This window comes from Camarhynchus parvulus, chromosome 7 (genome assembly GCF_901933205.1).
Source record: "Camarhynchus parvulus chromosome 7, STF_HiC, whole genome shotgun sequence".
Classification (NCBI taxonomy): Eukaryota; Metazoa; Chordata; class Aves; order Passeriformes; family Thraupidae; genus Camarhynchus; species Camarhynchus parvulus.
Genome location: NC_044577.1, coordinates 16,228,827 through 16,247,869, shown reverse-complemented (window position 1 = coordinate 16,247,869; position 19,043 = coordinate 16,228,827). Strand labels below are relative to the sequence as shown.

At 46.1% G+C, this 19,043-nt stretch overlaps 2 protein-coding genes across 2 annotated transcripts; both read left to right on the top strand.

Moving 5' to 3' along the window:
• The first annotated feature begins 4,782 nt into the window (after window positions 1-4,782).
• On the top strand, window positions 4,783-6,333 carry HOXD11 (homeobox D11). The gene is made up of 2 exons (XM_030952471.1): window positions 4,783-5,467; window positions 6,041-6,333. The coding sequence occupies exons 1-2, from the start codon at window positions 4,861-4,863 to the stop codon at window positions 6,274-6,276; spliced, it is 843 nt and encodes a 280-aa protein (XP_030808331.1). The 5' UTR covers window positions 4,783-4,860; the 3' UTR covers window positions 6,277-6,333.
• A 7,693-nt stretch (window positions 6,334-14,026) lies between these two features.
• Window positions 14,027-17,079, top strand: HOXD10 (homeobox D10). Its single transcript, XM_030952475.1, has 2 exons — window positions 14,027-14,804; window positions 16,188-17,079. Exons 1-2 carry the CDS (start codon window positions 14,063-14,065, stop codon window positions 16,463-16,465), a joined length of 1,020 nt encoding a protein of 339 aa, XP_030808335.1. The 5' UTR covers window positions 14,027-14,062; the 3' UTR covers window positions 16,466-17,079.
• Window positions 17,080-19,043: the final 1,964 nt, after the last annotated feature.

Genomic DNA, 19,043 nt, shown 5'->3' with positions numbered 1-19,043 from the left:
GCCCTTAGTCTGATACCTCAGAATATGAATTCTAAAAGAAAGATCCCACGGATTTTTAGGTCCGTACTAAAATGCCTTTTGGCTGCAGTTTCAACCTAAGTCTTCGTTTCTTAACGAAGAGCGTTTCCACGGCTCCCAACAGTAACAATAATTAGGCTGGCAGAGGCTGCCTTCTTTTCTGGCATGTGAAATAGGCTCAGATATGGTTGGCTGTGGCATATACAAAAAGCCTAAACAACAGCAAGGAACGGCACAGAGCTGCTACCTTCCTACACAGGGCGATAGCCTTCCCAAAGGCAATAAACTAATTTATTTCATAAAGAATCATATTTGAACATTCCTCCTACTCACTCCTGTGCGTGCTCAGGAGGGCACGGTAGTCCAGATGAATTTGGAGCTAAATCCCGGATTCCTAGGCGGGCAGAGACGCAGCCATTTTCCCGAAAGCTTTCCAGGGAGCCCCAAAGGTAACGCTTGGGTGGTGTTTCGGGGGGAGAAGGAAAACCAGCCCAAAGCATTTGTCGCCACTCTTACCGCCCGCAGTGCCCAATGCAGACAAAACCCTACCTCGCTCATGGCTGCCAGTGGGAAAGCGGGGACGAAGCCTCGCCGGGTGACAGCTCCCCGGGGGCAAGGGATGCACACCCAGCCATCCACAGCCACAGGAACCACTCCTGGGTCCCTCCAAATCTTCGATACGTTCAGCCTCTGTGCTGGGAGTTGACGCATTGCGGACAATGATGGTCTCTTCATCCAGTGGCATTCCCTAATTAAAAAAGCTAGAAGCAACCCCAATGATGCAAGCCAGGAGAAGAGCAAAAACCAGATAAAGTCCCTTTTCTTACCCTCTCCTGGAATACTACTCAGACGGCTACAGTCCATGAGAAATTGACCCATTGCTGTTCTTCCCCATCCTAGTCCTGCCCAGTACAACCCGTCCCTTTATTGCATGGGTGATATGAAATCCGAAGAGGAACCTTGGATGAAAATACGTGAAAGGCAATATATTATTTATTAAACGCATCTGATCCACGATGATGGCTTATTGTGAAGCTCCTAGTCTAAATCGCCTACGGAAAGAGAAAAGGCAGAGGAGGTAGGATCTAAATAGCTGTTTGTTGAGAAAGTCTGTGTATAATGTGTCTCTGTGTGTGCTTGTGTATCCATAGATGCACTCCTTTCAGCGGTGCCCGTTGTGTGTAACCGCGTGTGCACACTCAGACGTGCGTGTTTGTGGGCTCATACTGCGCACAGACCCATCGGCGGTAGAAAATGGTGCACAATTTCACTGGTGCCCACACTCCAGGGTTCATCCCCTCCTCGGCAGCAGTGGGGGAGGACAGCGGTTCGGTGTGGGGAGGCACACACGCGTGGCAGAGCCGCAGCCGCGGGCGAGCCCTGCCTGTGCGGCTCTGGCTGCGCACACCCACCCACCCGCCCGGGCTGTCCCCTGGGCACACGTGTGCACAAGCGTGTGCGACACGCCGGCTGGGCGCGCAGGAGATGCGCCCGGGTGAGGGGGATGTACTCCACGCCCTTCCACTGGATTACTTCGGGTGTCTCATCAGGTGCCCCCTGTACTGGCTTTGCGGGTGTGTGCGGGGCGGGATGGAGCGGCGGGCACCCGCTTGCTGCGCCCACGTCCGCGCCCCTCCGCAGCACGCAGACGACGGTTCATCCCTTTATTTACTCAAACATAAACATCTTTGCATTTCCACCGCAGCCTAAACGTGATAAAGCCCTTCGAGGAGGCTCTCCATCCCTCCTCTTTTGATAAGGCTGCAAACGCAACTTGGTTTGTTGGGAATGGCTCTGGATGCCTTTGTGCTTCCTAAAAGAGCATAAATAATTAAAGTTTGGCAGAGAGGAAAAGCTTTCTTGCAGAACTGTAGTGGCAATAAATGAAATGACTCAGAATCTCTTCTCCAGTCGGTTTTTACGAGAGCTGCCAGACAGTGTCTGTTCACGTTCTCCAGATACTAGGGGCGCCATAACAAAGTTAAGGTCAAGTTAGTGTCTTATCTTGGGTGGCACAAAAATACCGCATCTTCTCCAGCCGGACCGGGTATATTTTTAAGCCCAAACGTTACGCAAGTCGCCTTAATTTCCACGGAGAGCATTTGGAAATGTCTCTTGGACCTGAATACTTGGTGATTCCAGGCAACGATTGCAGATGTTTCAAGACGCCTAACGGTAAAGTATTCGCCTGATTGTGTACATGATGTGCATTTATGTTTCTATGCTATTTAATCTGCGTAAGGGAAAAGAAAAAAAAGGGGGGGAAGTGTGTGTGGATGTTATTGTGATGTTCAGAGCTGGGCTGGTACCGACTCCGGGGTGAAAACGCTCTGGCAGGCGAGGACCCCCAGCTCTGCCTTATTCCAGCGGGGTCTCTGCCGTGATATTGGTCTCACATTTCTCAAATTAGATCGTTTCTTAAAGGACTGCTTCCTAAAAGAGCTTTGTACTAACAAATCGTCGCCATGTCTTTGAACTTGAATTAGTTGAAACCGGTTGGCTCCTGCGCCAAAATTTAACTGATGCTAGGCTTGTTGCACCGAAAAGAAGGTGAAAGATTCTGGCTAAGGAGCAATTAGTTGTTTGAACGGTAAAGAAAATGAAGCTCCATAGGTTTCCAGAACCATCTCTCTTGACGAGATGGGCGATCAGAAACCTTGGGGGGGGCACAACCCGAACGGAGTCCTGCCCTGCTTTGCTGCAAGGTTCAGGGTAATTAGTGACACAGGAGCCATTTTAACTGCGCAGACATCATTTTTGGGAGGCTGTTTTTTTCTGTTGCAGCAGAACGGAGAGGGCTCGGAAGCCGATTAAGGGAGGGAGTGGTGGTTCTGTGCTTTGATTTCTAGTGATAACTTACAACTTGCAAGAGTCTATCTGCTGGGAGCAATATGTGGCGTTTGAGGTGTTTTGCGAGTGAGACACCAAAGCAAAAAAAACCAAAAAACCCAAAAAACCCCCAAAAGCCCCAGAAAAACCAGAAAACAACTGTACAAAGAAAAGAGAAAAGGAAAGAAAGAGGCGGCGGTGGGGGGATGTTAAGAATGAGCTCCATAATATCTGCCTAGCTTTGGTCTTTGTATTTTTAGAAAGGGCTAGCTGGGCTGCGGCATGGAAGCCCTTGGGTAGCCCTGGACGGCTCTGGGGAGCCCGGGGATGCAGGAGGGGCAGTGCCGGTGGCGGTGGCGGCGGCGGGGCGGAGGGCAGGCTGCGGGGCACAGCCCGGGCTGCGGGGCTCCCGCCCCCGGAGCCTCTCCGCATGGCGTAGCCGAGGGCGAGCAGGAGGCTCCTGGAGCAGCGGAGCCGAGTCCTCGGCGGGCACGGCCGCCTCGAGGAGCCGGGGAGCCCACGGGCCTCGTCCCCGCTTGCCCGGAGCTCTGTGGGGCCGGCTCCCCACCTGCCGGGCTCTCCGCCGGCTGTGGGAGCAGGAGGTGCCTTTGCGGAGGTGACACGGAGGTGACACGGGCCCTGCCGCCTACCGGAGCCTCCGCCCGGGCATTGCTGGGGTGTCCGGAGGCGGCCGTGCTCGGCCTGGGGAGCTCGCCCAGATATCGGGGTTATTTGGGGAGCGCCATGCGATGGAGCTGACCTGGCTATGCGGTACAGTGGCGGAAAAAACCCATTCCCATGGAGAGCTGGCAAATGTTTCTGGAATGAGGAACTGGTCGAGTATAGGGCGATTGCTGGCGCGTATTCGCTATTCTCCTCTGTTTTCAACCTTTGCGGCCCTGTTTGTGCTTGTCTGTATAAAATAATATTTTAAGGAAAAAAGAAAAATTGGCAAAAATGAGCCCTCGAAGACAGGGCGGGAGCGGGGCTGGCGGCTGCTGTGCGTGCCGCCAGCTCCCAAGTCTTGCTTTTCCCTTCCAATGAAAATGAACATTTTGGTGGGAGTTGGAGGCAGGAGAACAGAGGTCACTTTGTCTGCTGCTCTGCTTCCCAAGGAAACCGTGCTTGGTGGACTTCTTTTCCTGCCATAGCCCTCTGCTTTACATAGAGCCCGAAAGTATCTCCCTTTCGTAAATGCGGCTGCTGAGAGATGTTCTGTTTGCGTATTTCTCATTTCAGTTTGGCGCCCTGACACAAGTGCGCAGTGTTTGGGCTTATAAGCGAGGGAAAACGAGGTGTTCGAAACTCAGGCTTTGAATTTCGTGACCGGTTTTGATGCCAACTGTGGATTGCAGGAGCCGGGCGGGCAGATCCGGTCGTACACTCGAATGTGTGAATGGGACTTGGCTTTCCTGAGTGAACCACCACCCACCCGCTCATCATCTGCTTGAGCGGCGGCCGGAGAGTATCGCTCCCTCTAAGGAGGCAGCGATCACGTTTCCGAGCCGGGGGTGCCGGTCCGTGAGCCCCCAAGGCTCGCTCCGGGGGCTGCCTTCCCCGGTGGTGGCAGAGCTCCCCCCTGGCTGCCCGGGAGGCCGGGCGGAGATGCGGGCGGGGGGCTCCGCGCCGGGCTCGGGCGGTGGGCAGGCGCCTGCCCGGGCGGCGCGGCCCCAGGTGATCCGCACCACCTACGTGTGTCTCGCATCGCCTGCTGAAAGGATGAGACTTAAAACCGGCTATATTTGTACAAACGGCGCGCTCGCCTCCCCGTGCTGGGAGGGCTCTTTGGAGAGATCTTAGGAGCCTTTCCGAGGGGCTGATATAGATATAAGGACATTTCTACATCGCGTCACGTGACATAATTACCACTAGAATCAATCAAGATGAATTGCACGTCAGCACACGGTGGGGATTTTTTCTTAGTTGATCCTGTCCAAACCCTCTTGTGCAATAGATGGATCTTGTTCAATGCATTGAAGCCTCCTGGTTGCTTGCAATCGCAAAAAGGAAGACATGACTGAGTTTGACGATTGCAGTCACGGCACATCCAATATGTATCTGCCAGGGTGCGCTTATTACGTCTCACCCTCAGATTTCTCGACGAAACCCTCTTTTTTGTCTCAATCGTCATCCTGTCAAATGACTTTTCCTTATTCTTCTAATTTACCTCATGTTCAACCTGTGCGCGAAGTGGCATTCAGGGAATACGGATTAGAGCGCAGCAAATGGCAGTATAGGGGCAGTTATGCTCCTTATTACTCAGCTGAAGAGGTGATGCACAGAGACTTTCTGCAGCCTGCGAACAGGAGGACGGAAATGTTGTTCAAAACGGACCCTGTCTGCGGCCACCACGGACCGTCTCCCGCCGCCTCCAACTTCTACAGCTCGGTGGGGAGGAACGGCATCCTGCCGCAAGGCTTCGACCAGTTTTACGAGACAGCCCCCGGACCCCCGTACCAGCAGCACTCCGAGAGCGAGGGGGACGCCGAGAAGGGCGACTTGAAAGCCCAGAACAGCACTTGCAGTAAAACACCTTCCAGCCAGGAGAAGAAAGTGACACCAGCAAACAGCGCCGATTCCCCTTCTGGTGAGGCTGTTGCAGAGAAGAGCAACAGTTCAGGTAGGTATCAGTAGTAAATTGGGGGCAAGAGTACAAGGCCAACACTTTGTCAAGCCGCATTTTATGTGCAATTTTATAAGCATCCAAAGGATTTTATATATCCTATAAGATTTCCTTTACCGTTGTAAAGCGTGTTTACGATAGGAAACCAATTTAGGTGGGCTTAAGGTATTCTTGGAAGAGGATATTAATTGTTATTAAATTGTTGATTCATCGGGGGGAGACGGAGAGATTTCACAGGTAGTGCTCAGAGCTGCCTTCGGTTTAGAGCTTAAGATCTTCGTTTGTTTGGGGCGGGGGGTGTGTGTGAGAGGAGTTTGAGAAACTTGGAATTTTTCCAGCCCATTTAAATATCTCTCTGTATTGCTCGAAGAGCTCTCTTTTAAGGAGAAGTTGGGAAATATTAGCTTTTCTTGCTAAGTCACCCGGAGATTATAAGAGTCCGGAATATTTTTTGAAGTGCTAGAGGGCTGCTTTGCAAGAAATGGGATATTATCAAAGTCTCTGATCAAACCCTAGCTGAGCATGTTCGTAGCAACAGCGTGAATCAGTTTCTTCTCTCTTGAATTTCAGCAATTCCCCAGCGATCGAGGAAAAAGAGGTGCCCCTATACCAAATATCAGATAAGAGAACTGGAACGGGAATTTTTCTTCAACGTGTACATAAACAAAGAGAAGAGACTGCAGCTGTCCAGAATGCTCAACCTCACTGACCGGCAAGTTAAAATCTGGTTCCAGAACCGAAGGATGAAAGAAAAGAAACTGAACAGAGATCGACTCCAATATTTCACAGGGAATCCCTTGTTTTGAAAAACAAAAAATTTAAAAAAAAAAAAAAAAAAGGAAAAAGAAAAAATAAAGAAAAAATAATATTAAAAAGCAAGAGAACAGAAAGAAAGAAGAAAAACAAAGAAAACGTCGGTCTCTCTGACCTACCATCTGAATGCAAAAGTTCATTTGTTTACTTGACACATCCACCCTGCGGAACTCAAAGTTTCATTTTCATGTGCAACTCCCCACACTGAATGGCCACAGGAGATTTCGGGGCTTGGCGGAGCAGATTCCTGATAAGGGGAAACTAGGGTAAATCCAACTGTCCACTCTCGAGTGTTTTTCGCCAAAGGTGCTTTTTTTCCTCTCCCACAGTGCCAGCAATGGACCTGCAGTGTGTCTGGTAGTTGTTGCTTACAATTCATTGAGTTCGGGGGGGGGCTCTGTTGTTGCTTTTGAGCTAGGATAACACTTTCCTCCCTTTAAGTGAATGCGGTTTATTTAAGAGATGGTAAATGTACGCTCGCTATATATAAAATATATATATATATGTTTCTATTGTCATCCAAAAGCATGGGCCACTGTCTTTTTCATGTGAATAAATGGTTTCTAGTAAAGTTAAGGTTATAACTTCCGTGCACTGTATGGATTTCCATCTCTGAAGGATCCTAGCGTTTTCCGGGCTAGAGCCAAGTTCAGTTAAATAATAATCTGAGGAAGCCTAGCCGGTTTTTTTAAAAAGCATTTTAATTAAGGAATAGTTCAGATGCCTAACTCTCCTTTGTAGGTATGCGTACCTTCCCGTTCGCTGTGAGACAGAGCCAACATGGCTGTCTGCAGACCATCACTTCTGATGGTGCTACCATTACTATAAACAACGAAAAAGGCTTTTCGTTTGACTGGTCAGGCTCCGAATAAGCCCAGAATCCCCAAAGCCCAGAATCCCCAAAGCCAATGACTGTTTACTTGTTAGTGAAGAGCAAGGCAGAAAGACTGAGGGCTCCGAGCGAGTCAGACAAGAGGGAGCTATAAACAATTGGCACTAGTTGGGAAAAAAAAAAAAAGAAAATTTAATTAAAAAAAAAAAAAAAAGAAAAAAAAAAGGAAAAAGAAAAACCCACCCTAAACCAAAACCACAAACCACCCCCAGCACTTTTGGGAGCAGAGGGGTGGTTCTAAACGTGCTTGCCGGGCAGGGCGAGCGGAGCGCGGCGCTGGCGGAGCGGGGCTCAGCGCGCTGCCGTTCGCGGCGGGCCCCGCCGGGGGCCGGCACCCGGAGGAGATCCCGCTCCGCTCCTCGCCGCTTTATCTTGCGTGACCTGGCTGGGCTGTTTACAAAACCTTGAACTGTCTAGACAACACCATAAAACCCGAGGTTCTAAACAGCTTAATTGGGTTATATTATACACCTTCTGGTGGGCGAAAAAGAGATTTCCGCAATGTGCAATAAAGGCGACGAGTGAGAAAAGAATTTGGCTTTTTTGAATAGGACGAGGTGGCTCTCGCTACTCTCGCAGGCAGGGAAGGCAAAAGTGCCAACTAAGTCAGGAAAAAACGGAGAATTCAAAAAATAGAGAAATAGAAGAGGAGGGAGGCATGACTAAAAAAAAATTTAAAACACTTTAGCAAGAAAAACATAAGTGTATGCCTTTGAACTTCCAAAATGTCAAGGTCATCACCTTTAACCTTTCTGAATAATTAGGCGCCTTAAGGTTCCTCTGTTATTTTCAACCACCACCCACTCTCTCTCTGTCTCAGTCTCTCCCTCCCTCCCTCGCTCTCTCTCACACACACGCACAGCCACACACACACTTTTTACCGCATAGCTGGCCATATTAGCAAATGCATCATAACGCAAAGAAAATCCCGGCTGGGTCGAGGTGAGCTCTCGGCGTCGTGCAGTGAGCGTGCCCTGCCCCAGTCCCTGCCAGCTGGAGCACAGGGGGCTCCTCACCTCCCTCTCTTTCTCTTCCGCGCCCTGGGAATTCGACCCCAAAAAAATTTCTCTTTTCCTCTTTTCCTTTTTCTAATTTTTTTTTTTTTTTTTTTAAGCTCATAAGAAAAAGAGAGGTTTGCTTAGAAAAAAAATAGTAGGAAATGTCTCGTAATTTAGGCACAAAGACCATATTTCTATGCGGTCTCCCCACAAAGCCCATTAATTAGAAATGCGCGAAGTCGCGGGGAATTCCTCACGGCATTTTGCCTGACCTTATAGCCAAATTCTCGCGTGTCTCCCGATCCTTAATCCACAGGGCGAGAACGAGCCGTTTGGTTTTCTGTTCCCTGCAGTGCTTTGACAGTCTATCTCAGCCTATTAATACGTCTTCAAAATGCCAAGACACCGCAAAAGCGGGCCGCGGAAACCGAGACACCCCAGCACTAATCTCGCATAAATGCTCAATGATAGCGGTGTTAAGTTTCTATTAAAAAGGAAAGGAAGAAGCCCATGACTGGGAAGGAATTGAGCGGAGGAGAAAGACCGGGAGAGGAGGAAATTCCCGGTGTGTGGCGGGCAGCGGCCACAGGAGGGCGCGCCCAGGCGCTGCAATGCCGCAGCTCTGCTGCTCCAGCTCTTTCCCCCTAATAATAATTCCACTGCTAATAAAATATCTAATATATAAGTAACGATAAGATTTCAGGGCCTTCCAAATGAGAAAATAAAGCATCAAAAAGATTTATTAAACAAATAACCCATAACCGTGACGTGCCGGAGAAATATGCCACTTTAAAAGAATTTTTTTTTTGGTCGTAATCTTTTATAATGCATCCGAGCTTTAAAAAAAATCCCATAATTTTAAGAAAGGAAAAAAATCAAACCCCAAAGATATTCAGAATTCGTTCCCTAGAACGAAAATCTGTCTACTCCTTTAAGGACAGCCGTAACGCGGGTGGAACAAAAGTAATATAAAAAACATACATTTCCACAATTTATCTTTGATTCCTACTCGCGGATTTTCTTAGATAAACCTCTAGGTACGGAAAACATAATGTTAAAAATGTATTTTATTTAAAGGCGAAATTAACATTAGCTCCTGAGTGTGCTTATTTTTAAAAGAAAGACAGACAGACTAAAGAGAAAAGATATTTTTAATATCCTAACATCACCTTTCCAAGACATTGCTGAATGAAGTCCCTCTCTTTAAAAGTGCTATGGAGATCTATTAAAATGAAAGTAGAGCTTACAGAATTAAAGTTATTCTTATGAATTTCTTGGACGTTCTCCAGCGACAGAGCATGTTCTGTCTTTCTGAGATTTTTTTGTTTTGTTTTAAGATTTTTTTCCTTACAGTGCGGACTTCTGGTTAGAACCTCAGGAAATAAAGGGTTTCGCTGCTTTCTGTTTATTTGCAGAATTCATAGAAATCTATTTCGTGTTGGCTTAGCCATATTCCGCATTTTTTAGAGCCCAGTCTCTCGCGAACGCATTTGTTGGCACTTTGTCTGCTGGATTGTTGGTGTGTGGTTTATTTTTCTCTTTCTTTTTTCTTTTCTTTTTTTTTTTTTCCTTTTTAGAAGTTCATTGTTAACACTTTCCTAGAAATAGCCTTTCCGGCAGTAATAAAACGGCATTGTACAATCCAAAATCCTTGGGATCCCTGACGCCAGAGGTAGCCCTTGCAGGCAGAGCCGTATCCCGGAGGAAAATGCCCTGGTCTCTCGGTGGACCTACACTTTCCTAGGGGAAAATGTTTAGCGAAGTTTTGGTGTTTGTTTTTCTTGGCATGAGAGGGCTCCTTGCGAGAGCCCGCAACAACCCCGAGCCCATCAGGCTTCATACGAGGTGCTTGAAACCCTCGCAATTACAGTGAGGCCGAAGTCAGGGAATGTGAACGGGTGATGGGAACCTGGGTGCACTGTTAATTTTGGAAAATTATATCTATACGAGTGAACATGGAAATGCCGCTTTCTTCCTTCTTTTTTTTTTTTTTTGGAACCATTGTGTAAATGTGATTATTCTGTGCGAGTCTGTAACCTCTTCTATTTTCCCTTTTTACCCTTTTCTCAGTTAAATTCCTCTAGATAGAAAAGATTGTGAGCTATTTCCAGATGTCCTTGGGCTTGTCCTTTACATAGAACGAAAAGGGCATTTGCTTATTTTCCGATTAAAATATAAATGCGGCAGGAATCCGCCGAAAGATAAATATGCAGCACAAATACCGAGGGTGAAGGCTGAAATGGCCACCAATATACACGCTAAAATCTCATCACACTCAGGCACCTTTGTGTGCACAAAAATATGGAATTTCAATAGGAGAAGGGCTGGGGTTTAGGGCGAAGCTGAGCGTACGGTCAGCACTAGTGTGTGATCCTTAAGCTCAGAATTAACACCTTTGAAGAGAAGATCAGCGTGCTGTTTTGTTTATTTTATAGGATTTCATATTTAGGAAAAACCATAATGTCATCAGTATGTCGTGTCTCTGCCCTTACCTCGGTCAAAAAAATCTAGATAATCTGAGCCCAGACGCCGACTCTTTCTATGAAAATACGGCACAGAGAAATCTGGGCAACGTGACAGTTGCTTTATTAAAAGAAGAAAGATCACAATATCGTACCCATTTTTTATTTTCTTAAATAAAACTATTCTTCAATGTCCCTGCAATTTAACAGCGTGGCATAAAATATACAGTCAGCGCGTTTAAAGACATCCTAAATAAAATGGTGAAATCAAGTAAATCAAAGGAAATTTACTAAAAGCTTCCGGGGTTCCAGCCTATTTTAAAAATAAGACATTTCTCGCAATACCTTTGTAACTGAAGGCATCTGCAAAATATCTGGCTTCTTTCGTACCCCTCTCCCATCCCCCTCACATAATGGGACACAAACACAGCAAATTGCAACTATGAGAATGCTCGGCACAGCCGAGACAAAAACATAATCATATCACCAGTAATAAGGTTCGGGGAGATAAGGCAGTGAAAATTAAGCCCTGCTGCCACGTCTGGTAACCTCCAGTTTTTAGCCCTGACATTTGCTAGAGGAGAAAACTGTAATGTCCACCTATGCTTTATTACAAACAGTAATTTACATCTGCATGGACCCATTGGTTGGGGCATTTTTTCACCCTCGTTCTAAAAAATATGGGGCTCTGAGAGCAAAACCTTTATATTAATGTAGATTGTATATCTCATTTATTGCACAATATTGATTTATTTATTAATGTTAATTACTTTATTCCATTTTAATATGATTTAAAACAATAGTGACATTAAATGCTCAGAGCCTAAGTCCCCAGTTCCCCAATGGCTCTCGCATGTTTATTCAACTTCTATTTACATCAAACTTAAACTTTCTACTGTTCATTTTCAATAAAAAATTGCTGCCCGTTTTTAAATCCCTCATGATTTACCGTGAGCGAAGGGTCTTATGGAGCCGTGTGCCAGTCCTGAACGCAATATTTAAATTACTATAATCACAACAGTCATCTGAGTTTCCGTGTAGTGACATGCATGAAATTAATATTTTCAATTACAAAAAATCAAAGAGCCCTCATGTCTAATCAGGAGCCCAGAATTCAGCTCCTCCAGCAGCAGCAGCAGCAGCAACAGCAGCAGCAGCAGCAGCAGCAGCAGCAACGAGGCCGGCGTGGAAAGCAGCTCAGCATTTGCTTATTGTTTTAACTTTACTGTTGGGCGAAACCCGCCGCAAACCTCTGGGCTGATACTTTCAGCCGGGATATTTCTGGGACCCCTTTTCTTACAGTGTAAATAAAGATTATGAAAGAACCATTTGATGGGCATAAAATTCCTGATTAGATTTAATAGTCAAGTCTTAAACTGCGTCAAGGAAAATAGTATTTTGTTTCTTTAAACTCTGTGGGTTGTCCAGGCTGTTGTTGAAGAGGAGGAAATTGCTAGAAGGCGAGGAGGGGGGGGACGCGGCGCTCGGAGGGAGCGTCGTGGGCTCCGCCGCGGCTTCTCCCCGGCGCAGGCGAGTCTTAGCCATGGCTCTGATCATGATCTTACGTGGCCACCGCGCCCGCGCTCGGCTCAGCCCGCGGCGCCGGCCAAGCGTGCCCGGGGCGGGCAGGGGCTGCGCCAGGCGCAGGGGATGCTGCCGAAACAGCCTGCGAGCAGCGAATATTACGAAGGTAATATTTAAACTCTCCGGCAACCCAGGAGCTGGAGACCGCAGCTATAAAAGACACTGGCTCTTAACCTGACAATGATGTTGTATTTGAACAGCTGCGATAAGGTTTTAAAAGGTCTGTCTCATTGCCACCACCGCGAAATTTTAAATAGGGTTATTGTTTCCAGCGGTCTAAAGTGTACGGTAAAGTACAAAAACCATCCAAATGCCAGGAAACAGAGGAAAATTCAAACCCACGCGTGTGGAAAATGCATGTTTGTAAGTGTGCGAAAGACGCATTTAAATTTTTAAAAATCCTTTCACGTGCTGCCTGCTCTTGGGGATCTGAAAGGGTGTTTTGATGGTAGAAAGGCCCAAAATAAACAGGCGAACGAGTCCCAAACAAAAATTATCAACAAGTTCACTTTGTGTGGATGAGGGTTCTTGACAACATTAGTCCCAGATAAGAAATACCCCAGTTTGGAAAAAAAAAAAAAAAAAAAAGAAAAAGGAAAGAGAAAGGAAAGTAAAACGATAAAGAGTAATAAACAGTTTCTACCGCCACTATTTAAAATGTAGTAGCTGCGGGTGCAAATACGGCTAAGGAGTGGGAGGAAAAACAATAAAACACGTTCAAAATGTTGGGACGGAAAACTCTGATCTGCCATGTAGACAGTTACTGTTGCCTTCTGTTGGTTGCTTTCTTTGCTGTTTGTTTGCTTTATGATACAGATGCATTCATCATTCTTATAAAAAAAGACAGAAAAAGTTGCTTAAAGGAGTTAAAGGAGTTGCAGTGAGGATATGGCTTTCTGCATGCTTTTTTGATGAGCAACACTACAGAAGGAGAAATTTCCTTTTTGATGCTTTCGATTTGCAGGGCAAGAGAAAAACCCACTTTTGTTTTCTTTTTCTTTTTTTTTTTTTTTTTTTTTTTTTTTTTTTTTTCCCAGGCGGTCGGGAGAGAGCATAGTAAAATAATTTTAGGAATGTGGCTTCCCTATAAAATTCGAGTTATGACAAAAGTCCACCTTTTAATATTTGACGATTTGTGTTAAAACAAAAATTGACCTTCTCGGTTAGCAGCTAGGAAAAAAATCAATAGTATAATTTTCAATAATTCATAACGCGAACGCCATTATGCTAAATCTTAACTATTAATCTTATCCTTTACAAAGTCTCGATTGATTTGTTAATAAAATATCTTCCCGTGCGCGGCAACAGAGGGTATAACTCTTGAAAAAGCTTCAGAAGCAAGAAAATTACCGAGTAGCCCGAGAATGTAGATGAGGGTTTTATTGATCGCCCCTGATTCTCCTTAATACGCATTAATAAATCCCGCAACCTTTTGTCCCCGCACTTGTCAGCGGCGGGGCTTTTACAGGAGCCATGGCGGGCGGGCGCGGTTCCGCTCCGCGCCGGGGGTTCCGCGGGCGGCCGGGCGGGCGGGCGCGGAGGGTGCGCGGCCGGCGGCGCAGCGCGGGGGGCGCGGTGCGGGCCGGTGCCGCAGCGCGGGGCGCGGCGCGGTGCGGTGCCGGCGCGGCGGCGCAGGGGGCGCTGTTGACCGCGGCGGGGCGCGGCGGGGGCGGCGCGGCGGGGCGCGTCAGCGGCGGGGCGGCGGCGCGCGGGGCGGCGGGCGCTGCCATTGGCCCGCCTGTCATGTGGTCGCGCGGAGGCATCCGCAATTACACGGGAATGTTTTCCTAGAGATGTCAGCCTACAAAGGACACAATCTCTCTTCCTCAAATTCCGCCCCAAAATGTCCTTTCCCAACAGCTCTCCTGCCGCTAATACTTTTTTAGTAGATTCTCTCATCAGTGCGTGCAGGAGTGACAGTTTCTACTCCAACAGCGCCAGCATGTATATGCCACCTAGCACAGACATTGGGACGTATGGGATGCAAACCTGTGGACTCCTTCCGTCTCTGGCTAAGAGAGAAGTTAATCACCAAAATATGGGTATGAATGTACATCCTTATATACCTCAAGTAGACACTTGGACAGACCCGAACAGATCTTGTCGAATAGAGCAACCTGTTACACAGCAGGTCCCCACTTGTTCCTTCACTACAAATATTAAAGAAGAAAGCAATTGCTGCATGTATTCCGATAAGAGATCCAAACTCATTTCTGCAGACGTCCCTTCCTACCAGAGGCTGGTGTCTGAATCATGCCCCATTGAGAACCCCGAGGTTCCTGTCCCAGGATATTTTAGACTGAGCCAGACCTACGCCACTGGGAAAACCCAAGAGTACAATAATAGCCCTGAAACGAGTTCAACTGTAATGTTACAGTTAAACCCTCGCGGCAGCTCCAAACCGCAGATATCTGCTCAACTTCAGCTGGAAAAGAAAATGAATGAGAACCCGAACAACCAAGACAGCACCGCTAAAGTCTCTCAAGTGGAAAGTCCCGAGCCCAAGTCCACGTTGCAAGAGGAGCGGAGCTGTCTGCCCGAAGGCTCCGTGTCCAGCCCAGAAGTCCAGGAGAAGGAGAGTAAAGGTCTGTATTACCGAGTTTAAGCCGTGCCGTGGTGTAACTCCAACACGCCAGCACCATAAAGCACGCTCGAATATACTAACGAGCATCACAGCCATCACATTTAATGCTAAGGAGTATCGGGCTGCAGGTGCTGTCTCTCTGAAGATTTTGGCAGGCAAAAATGCTACACAAAACGGTCCAAAGATTTTCCGTAGAGATCTGCCTCTCCCGTGCACGCAGACAGCCTCTGTGATGCGGGGAATATAGCCGTGTGCTCCGTAATGCGCTGCAGCAGCCAAAAGCAGCCCCATACCTCTAAAAAAAGCGGGTCTGGAGGTTGTAAAATACAAGCAGCTCAACTTTTCTCTCGTAGTATTTCGCCTTTTTTTTTTTTTTTCCACTGAGCCTTACTGCGGTTTGATTGCATTTAAAGTTAATTACGATCCTCTTAAAATAGGTGAGGAATAGGTGCTACCAGACTGGGTAAAGTTGGAAAGAAATGCACAGTGAAAGCAGCAGCCCGCTATCTGCCTGGTCCAAGGGTGGAATATTTCAATGTGGTGCTTTTGATAACCTTGGCTTGGTCTCCAAAAGTGCACCAGTATTTTGAAATGCTTTTGAAACCTGAAAGTGGTGGCACTCTGATTTTATTTTCCCTTTTAAAGTGCACTAACGCCTTTCTTTCAAACGGCGTGTATCGAAGAATCCCAAAACGAGAAATTTTCTGCTATCAAAATGTACTTTGCAACCTCTAGGTCAATTTTTACCCTCTGTGTGCATTGAGAATTTCTTTATCTCAATTATGTTTAGTAGTACAGGTCTAGTTTCATGTGGGGGAGATTTCTTTCTGGTGGGGAAAAGAAAATCCAAAAGGAAAATGAAAAAAAAAATCCAAGACAGGGGGTCGTATTTTCTTGTATATCATTTTGCCTGGGAAATGTCTATATCTGTTTATAGGTGTGCTTGGGTGATTCAGCTGATGTGTGTGGGGATGCTGCTTCAAAATACAGTGCGAGACTATTTTGTAATTGGAATATTTCCGTGGCAATTGTCGTGGGAGCCCGAGTCGGCCATGGCGAGGCTAGACCCGTTAAGATGTGTCCATGGGGCGGACGGCAGGTTAAATATTGTTGAAATGTTAAACGCCGGCCGAAAACTTGAGAGACCCTTACTGGCAGGAGCAGGAGAGCGGGGTGGCCGCAGGGCAGGGTGCCGGGCTGGGGACAGGCGAGCCCAGCCTGGCAGCAGGTCCCCTGCCTGAGCCCACACCTCAGCCGGGCGCTGGTTAATGCCCACATCCACCATATCTGCCAGACACTGCAGAGGAGGGGTCATGGCCAAGGGTACACTCTAACAGTCTGAGGTATTTTTGATTTTTTTTTTCTTCTTCTTTGATTTTGATAGAGGAAATCAAGTCTGATACTCCAACAAGCAATTGGTTAACTGCAAAGAGTGGCAGAAAGAAGAGGTGTCCTTATACTAAACACCAAACACTGGAATTAGAGAAAGAGTTCTTATTCAATATGTATCTCACTCGAGAGCGCCGTCTAGAGATCAGTAAGAGCGTAAACCTCACTGACAGGCAGGTCAAGATTTGGTTTCAAAACCGCAGAATGAAGCTCAAGAAGATGAGCAGGGAGAACCGAATCCGGGAACTGACCGCTAATCTGACCTTCTCTTAAACCCTAACCCCGGGGGGGGGCACCAGTGAGGAATGGGCACAGCACCACCACTTGATAAAGGCAGGAGAGACTCTGGCAAAACCCGGCATTTTCCAGTTTTGTTTTGTTTTGTTTTGTTTTCTGATAGAATGTGACTCTTCGTCCTTCTTTTAGCGCTGCAAGTGAATATGTATTACTATGATGAGTATATATAAAACCTAGCACGTGTAATTTATTTTTGTTCTCATCGTAATGCAGGGTAACTATTATTGAATATTATCATTTGGTCTTAACTTATTGGAACTGTCGAACATCCAAGCAATGTGACTTTTTCATGTTTTTACTAACAAAATGGTATTTATGTGGGGCTGTTACACGGGCCATAACATTTTGAGTACATTCAATACTTTCAGAAAAAGAGTGGGGGAAACTGTGGGGGCGGGGGGAAAGAGAAGCACATTATAATGTAACTATTCTCTCAAATGAACTTAGAGATTGTCCTTCGTAAAATGGAATATTTCCTTCTTCTCCATTGTAGACATTTCCTTGTGGTGCATATGTGGAATAGTAGTCGTTCAGCAGCAAATTGTCCTTCTTGTGCATGTTCTGTTTGCATGTATAATGCAATAAACTCTGTAAACTATTGCGGTTCCTTTGGTTTTCTACAAATGTTTGAAGCTCGGATACAGGTTTGTCTCCTGATCTTTCTCTATCAGCAGCTTTTTGGACTGGTGTACCTTTTTTACCATATTCTGGTCTTTGTGTGTGTCTGCCTGGCATTCTTTCTTTCTTTTCCTCCATTTTTCCCCCCTTCCTTTCTTTTCTTTTTTTTTTTTTCCCCCTACGGGGTGGGGTGGAGACTGGGCCGGGAAATGATGTATACCAAATTAATTTATAAATGTGTCTGTAAACAACTGATTACTTGATAAAATGTTGTGTGATGTTCACAGTCTGACAAACTGAATACAAAAAAAAAAAAAAACCAAAAAACACAAACAAAAATGCAAACCAAACAAAAAGAGAAACAAAAAGAAAAAAAAAAAAGGAAAACAAGAAAAAAAGATGACGCATAAAAAACGTTGTAAAATATTATGACTTAACTGGACATCCTCATCCAATCAACTCGTACAACTCGTAAATGGTAAGTGATAAAAATATCTTTCTACTACAAGCTGTCAGGAATATGTGTGTCATTTTATTTGATGTTCATACGCTGATTTAAAAAATATCACTCCCTGCGTGCTTACAATGTGCAGACTTTGATTTCGTGTCTTTGCTCACTAAAAAAAAAAGAAGGAAAAACCAACAAAAAACCTCCACAATAAATGCAAAGCTGGGCATAAGTGAACGTTAAGGAGCTCGGTTTTCGGTCGGCTCAACAGCTTTCAGAAGACCGTGGATGGAAAAATATTCCCTCAAAACATTCCCAGCATCTGGCGAGGTTGGCTTTTTTTGAGCAGAAGCCCTTCCAGGCGTGCTTACAAAAGTGCACCAGCCTCTTCAGACTCACTTTTGCCACCCTGCACCGTTTCTGTTTGCTCAGAGATCGTTTTATTTCGCGCAATTCCATTTTAGTAGCACACATCCAGCTAATGACGTTCACGACTCTTAACCCTTTCTGTACATAGCTGAAAAATAGCATTAGCAGGGCTCTGCGCTGGCAGCTGAGGAAGGGTACGTGTGCTGAGAGCGGGCGAATGCCCGTGTGAGCACATATACTCAGCAGAACTGCGAATAGCTTGCAAATGAACATGACTTCAAATTGAAGTGCAAATACTTGGGCATACTTTCACCTTCAAACGGGTACTGCAAAAGTAGCGTGGCTACTGCTGGCGCTGGGAAACCAGCTTGCTCACAATCAACGCCCATTTCTCCCCTAAGCTCTTTCTAAATCAAGAAATTAAACTCAAGATAGTGCCAATATGTGCGACTTGGTGACAGATACTGCTCATAATGCTGTTGGTGGCATTCTGTTTGCTCTTTCGTCGCTGATATTTAATTTAATCCAGTACTTCCTCATGTGCACATTTACTCAGAGGGAAGAAGCTATATATTCCTCCAACCAAGGCATCATCATTTTGGAGCTGCGAGAGCCGCAAGCACCTAGGTACTTTGTGCTCCTTCCCTTTTCGAAAACAAACATCAAAACGATGCTTTAAAAAAATCACCCCCAATAACCCCAAACCCCCAAAACAACCCCTTCAATATTGCATACATTCGCACGGCCTTTTCTTTTCCTTTAAAGGTACTCGCTACACCACCAAAGAAGTTTCGGCAGTGAGAAGTAAATAGCTGGTTCCATACCAAGAGTTTAACGTATGTAAAAATGAGGCTCACTCTAATCTGCCTGCTTTACCAATTTATATCTCTTTGAAGCGAGGGGCAATTCTTTGCCATATCACAAACCCTGCTTCTAGAAAACAATGTAATAGCAATTATAAAATGGCAGAAGAAAATGCTAAAATCAAAAGACACAAAAAAAAAAGTAAAGGAAAAGGAAAAGGGAAAAAATAAATTAAAAAACAAAAAAGGGAAAAAATGAAGAAAACAACCTAGGAGAGCAATAAATCATTAAATAAACAGGAATTTCAGTCCCTTC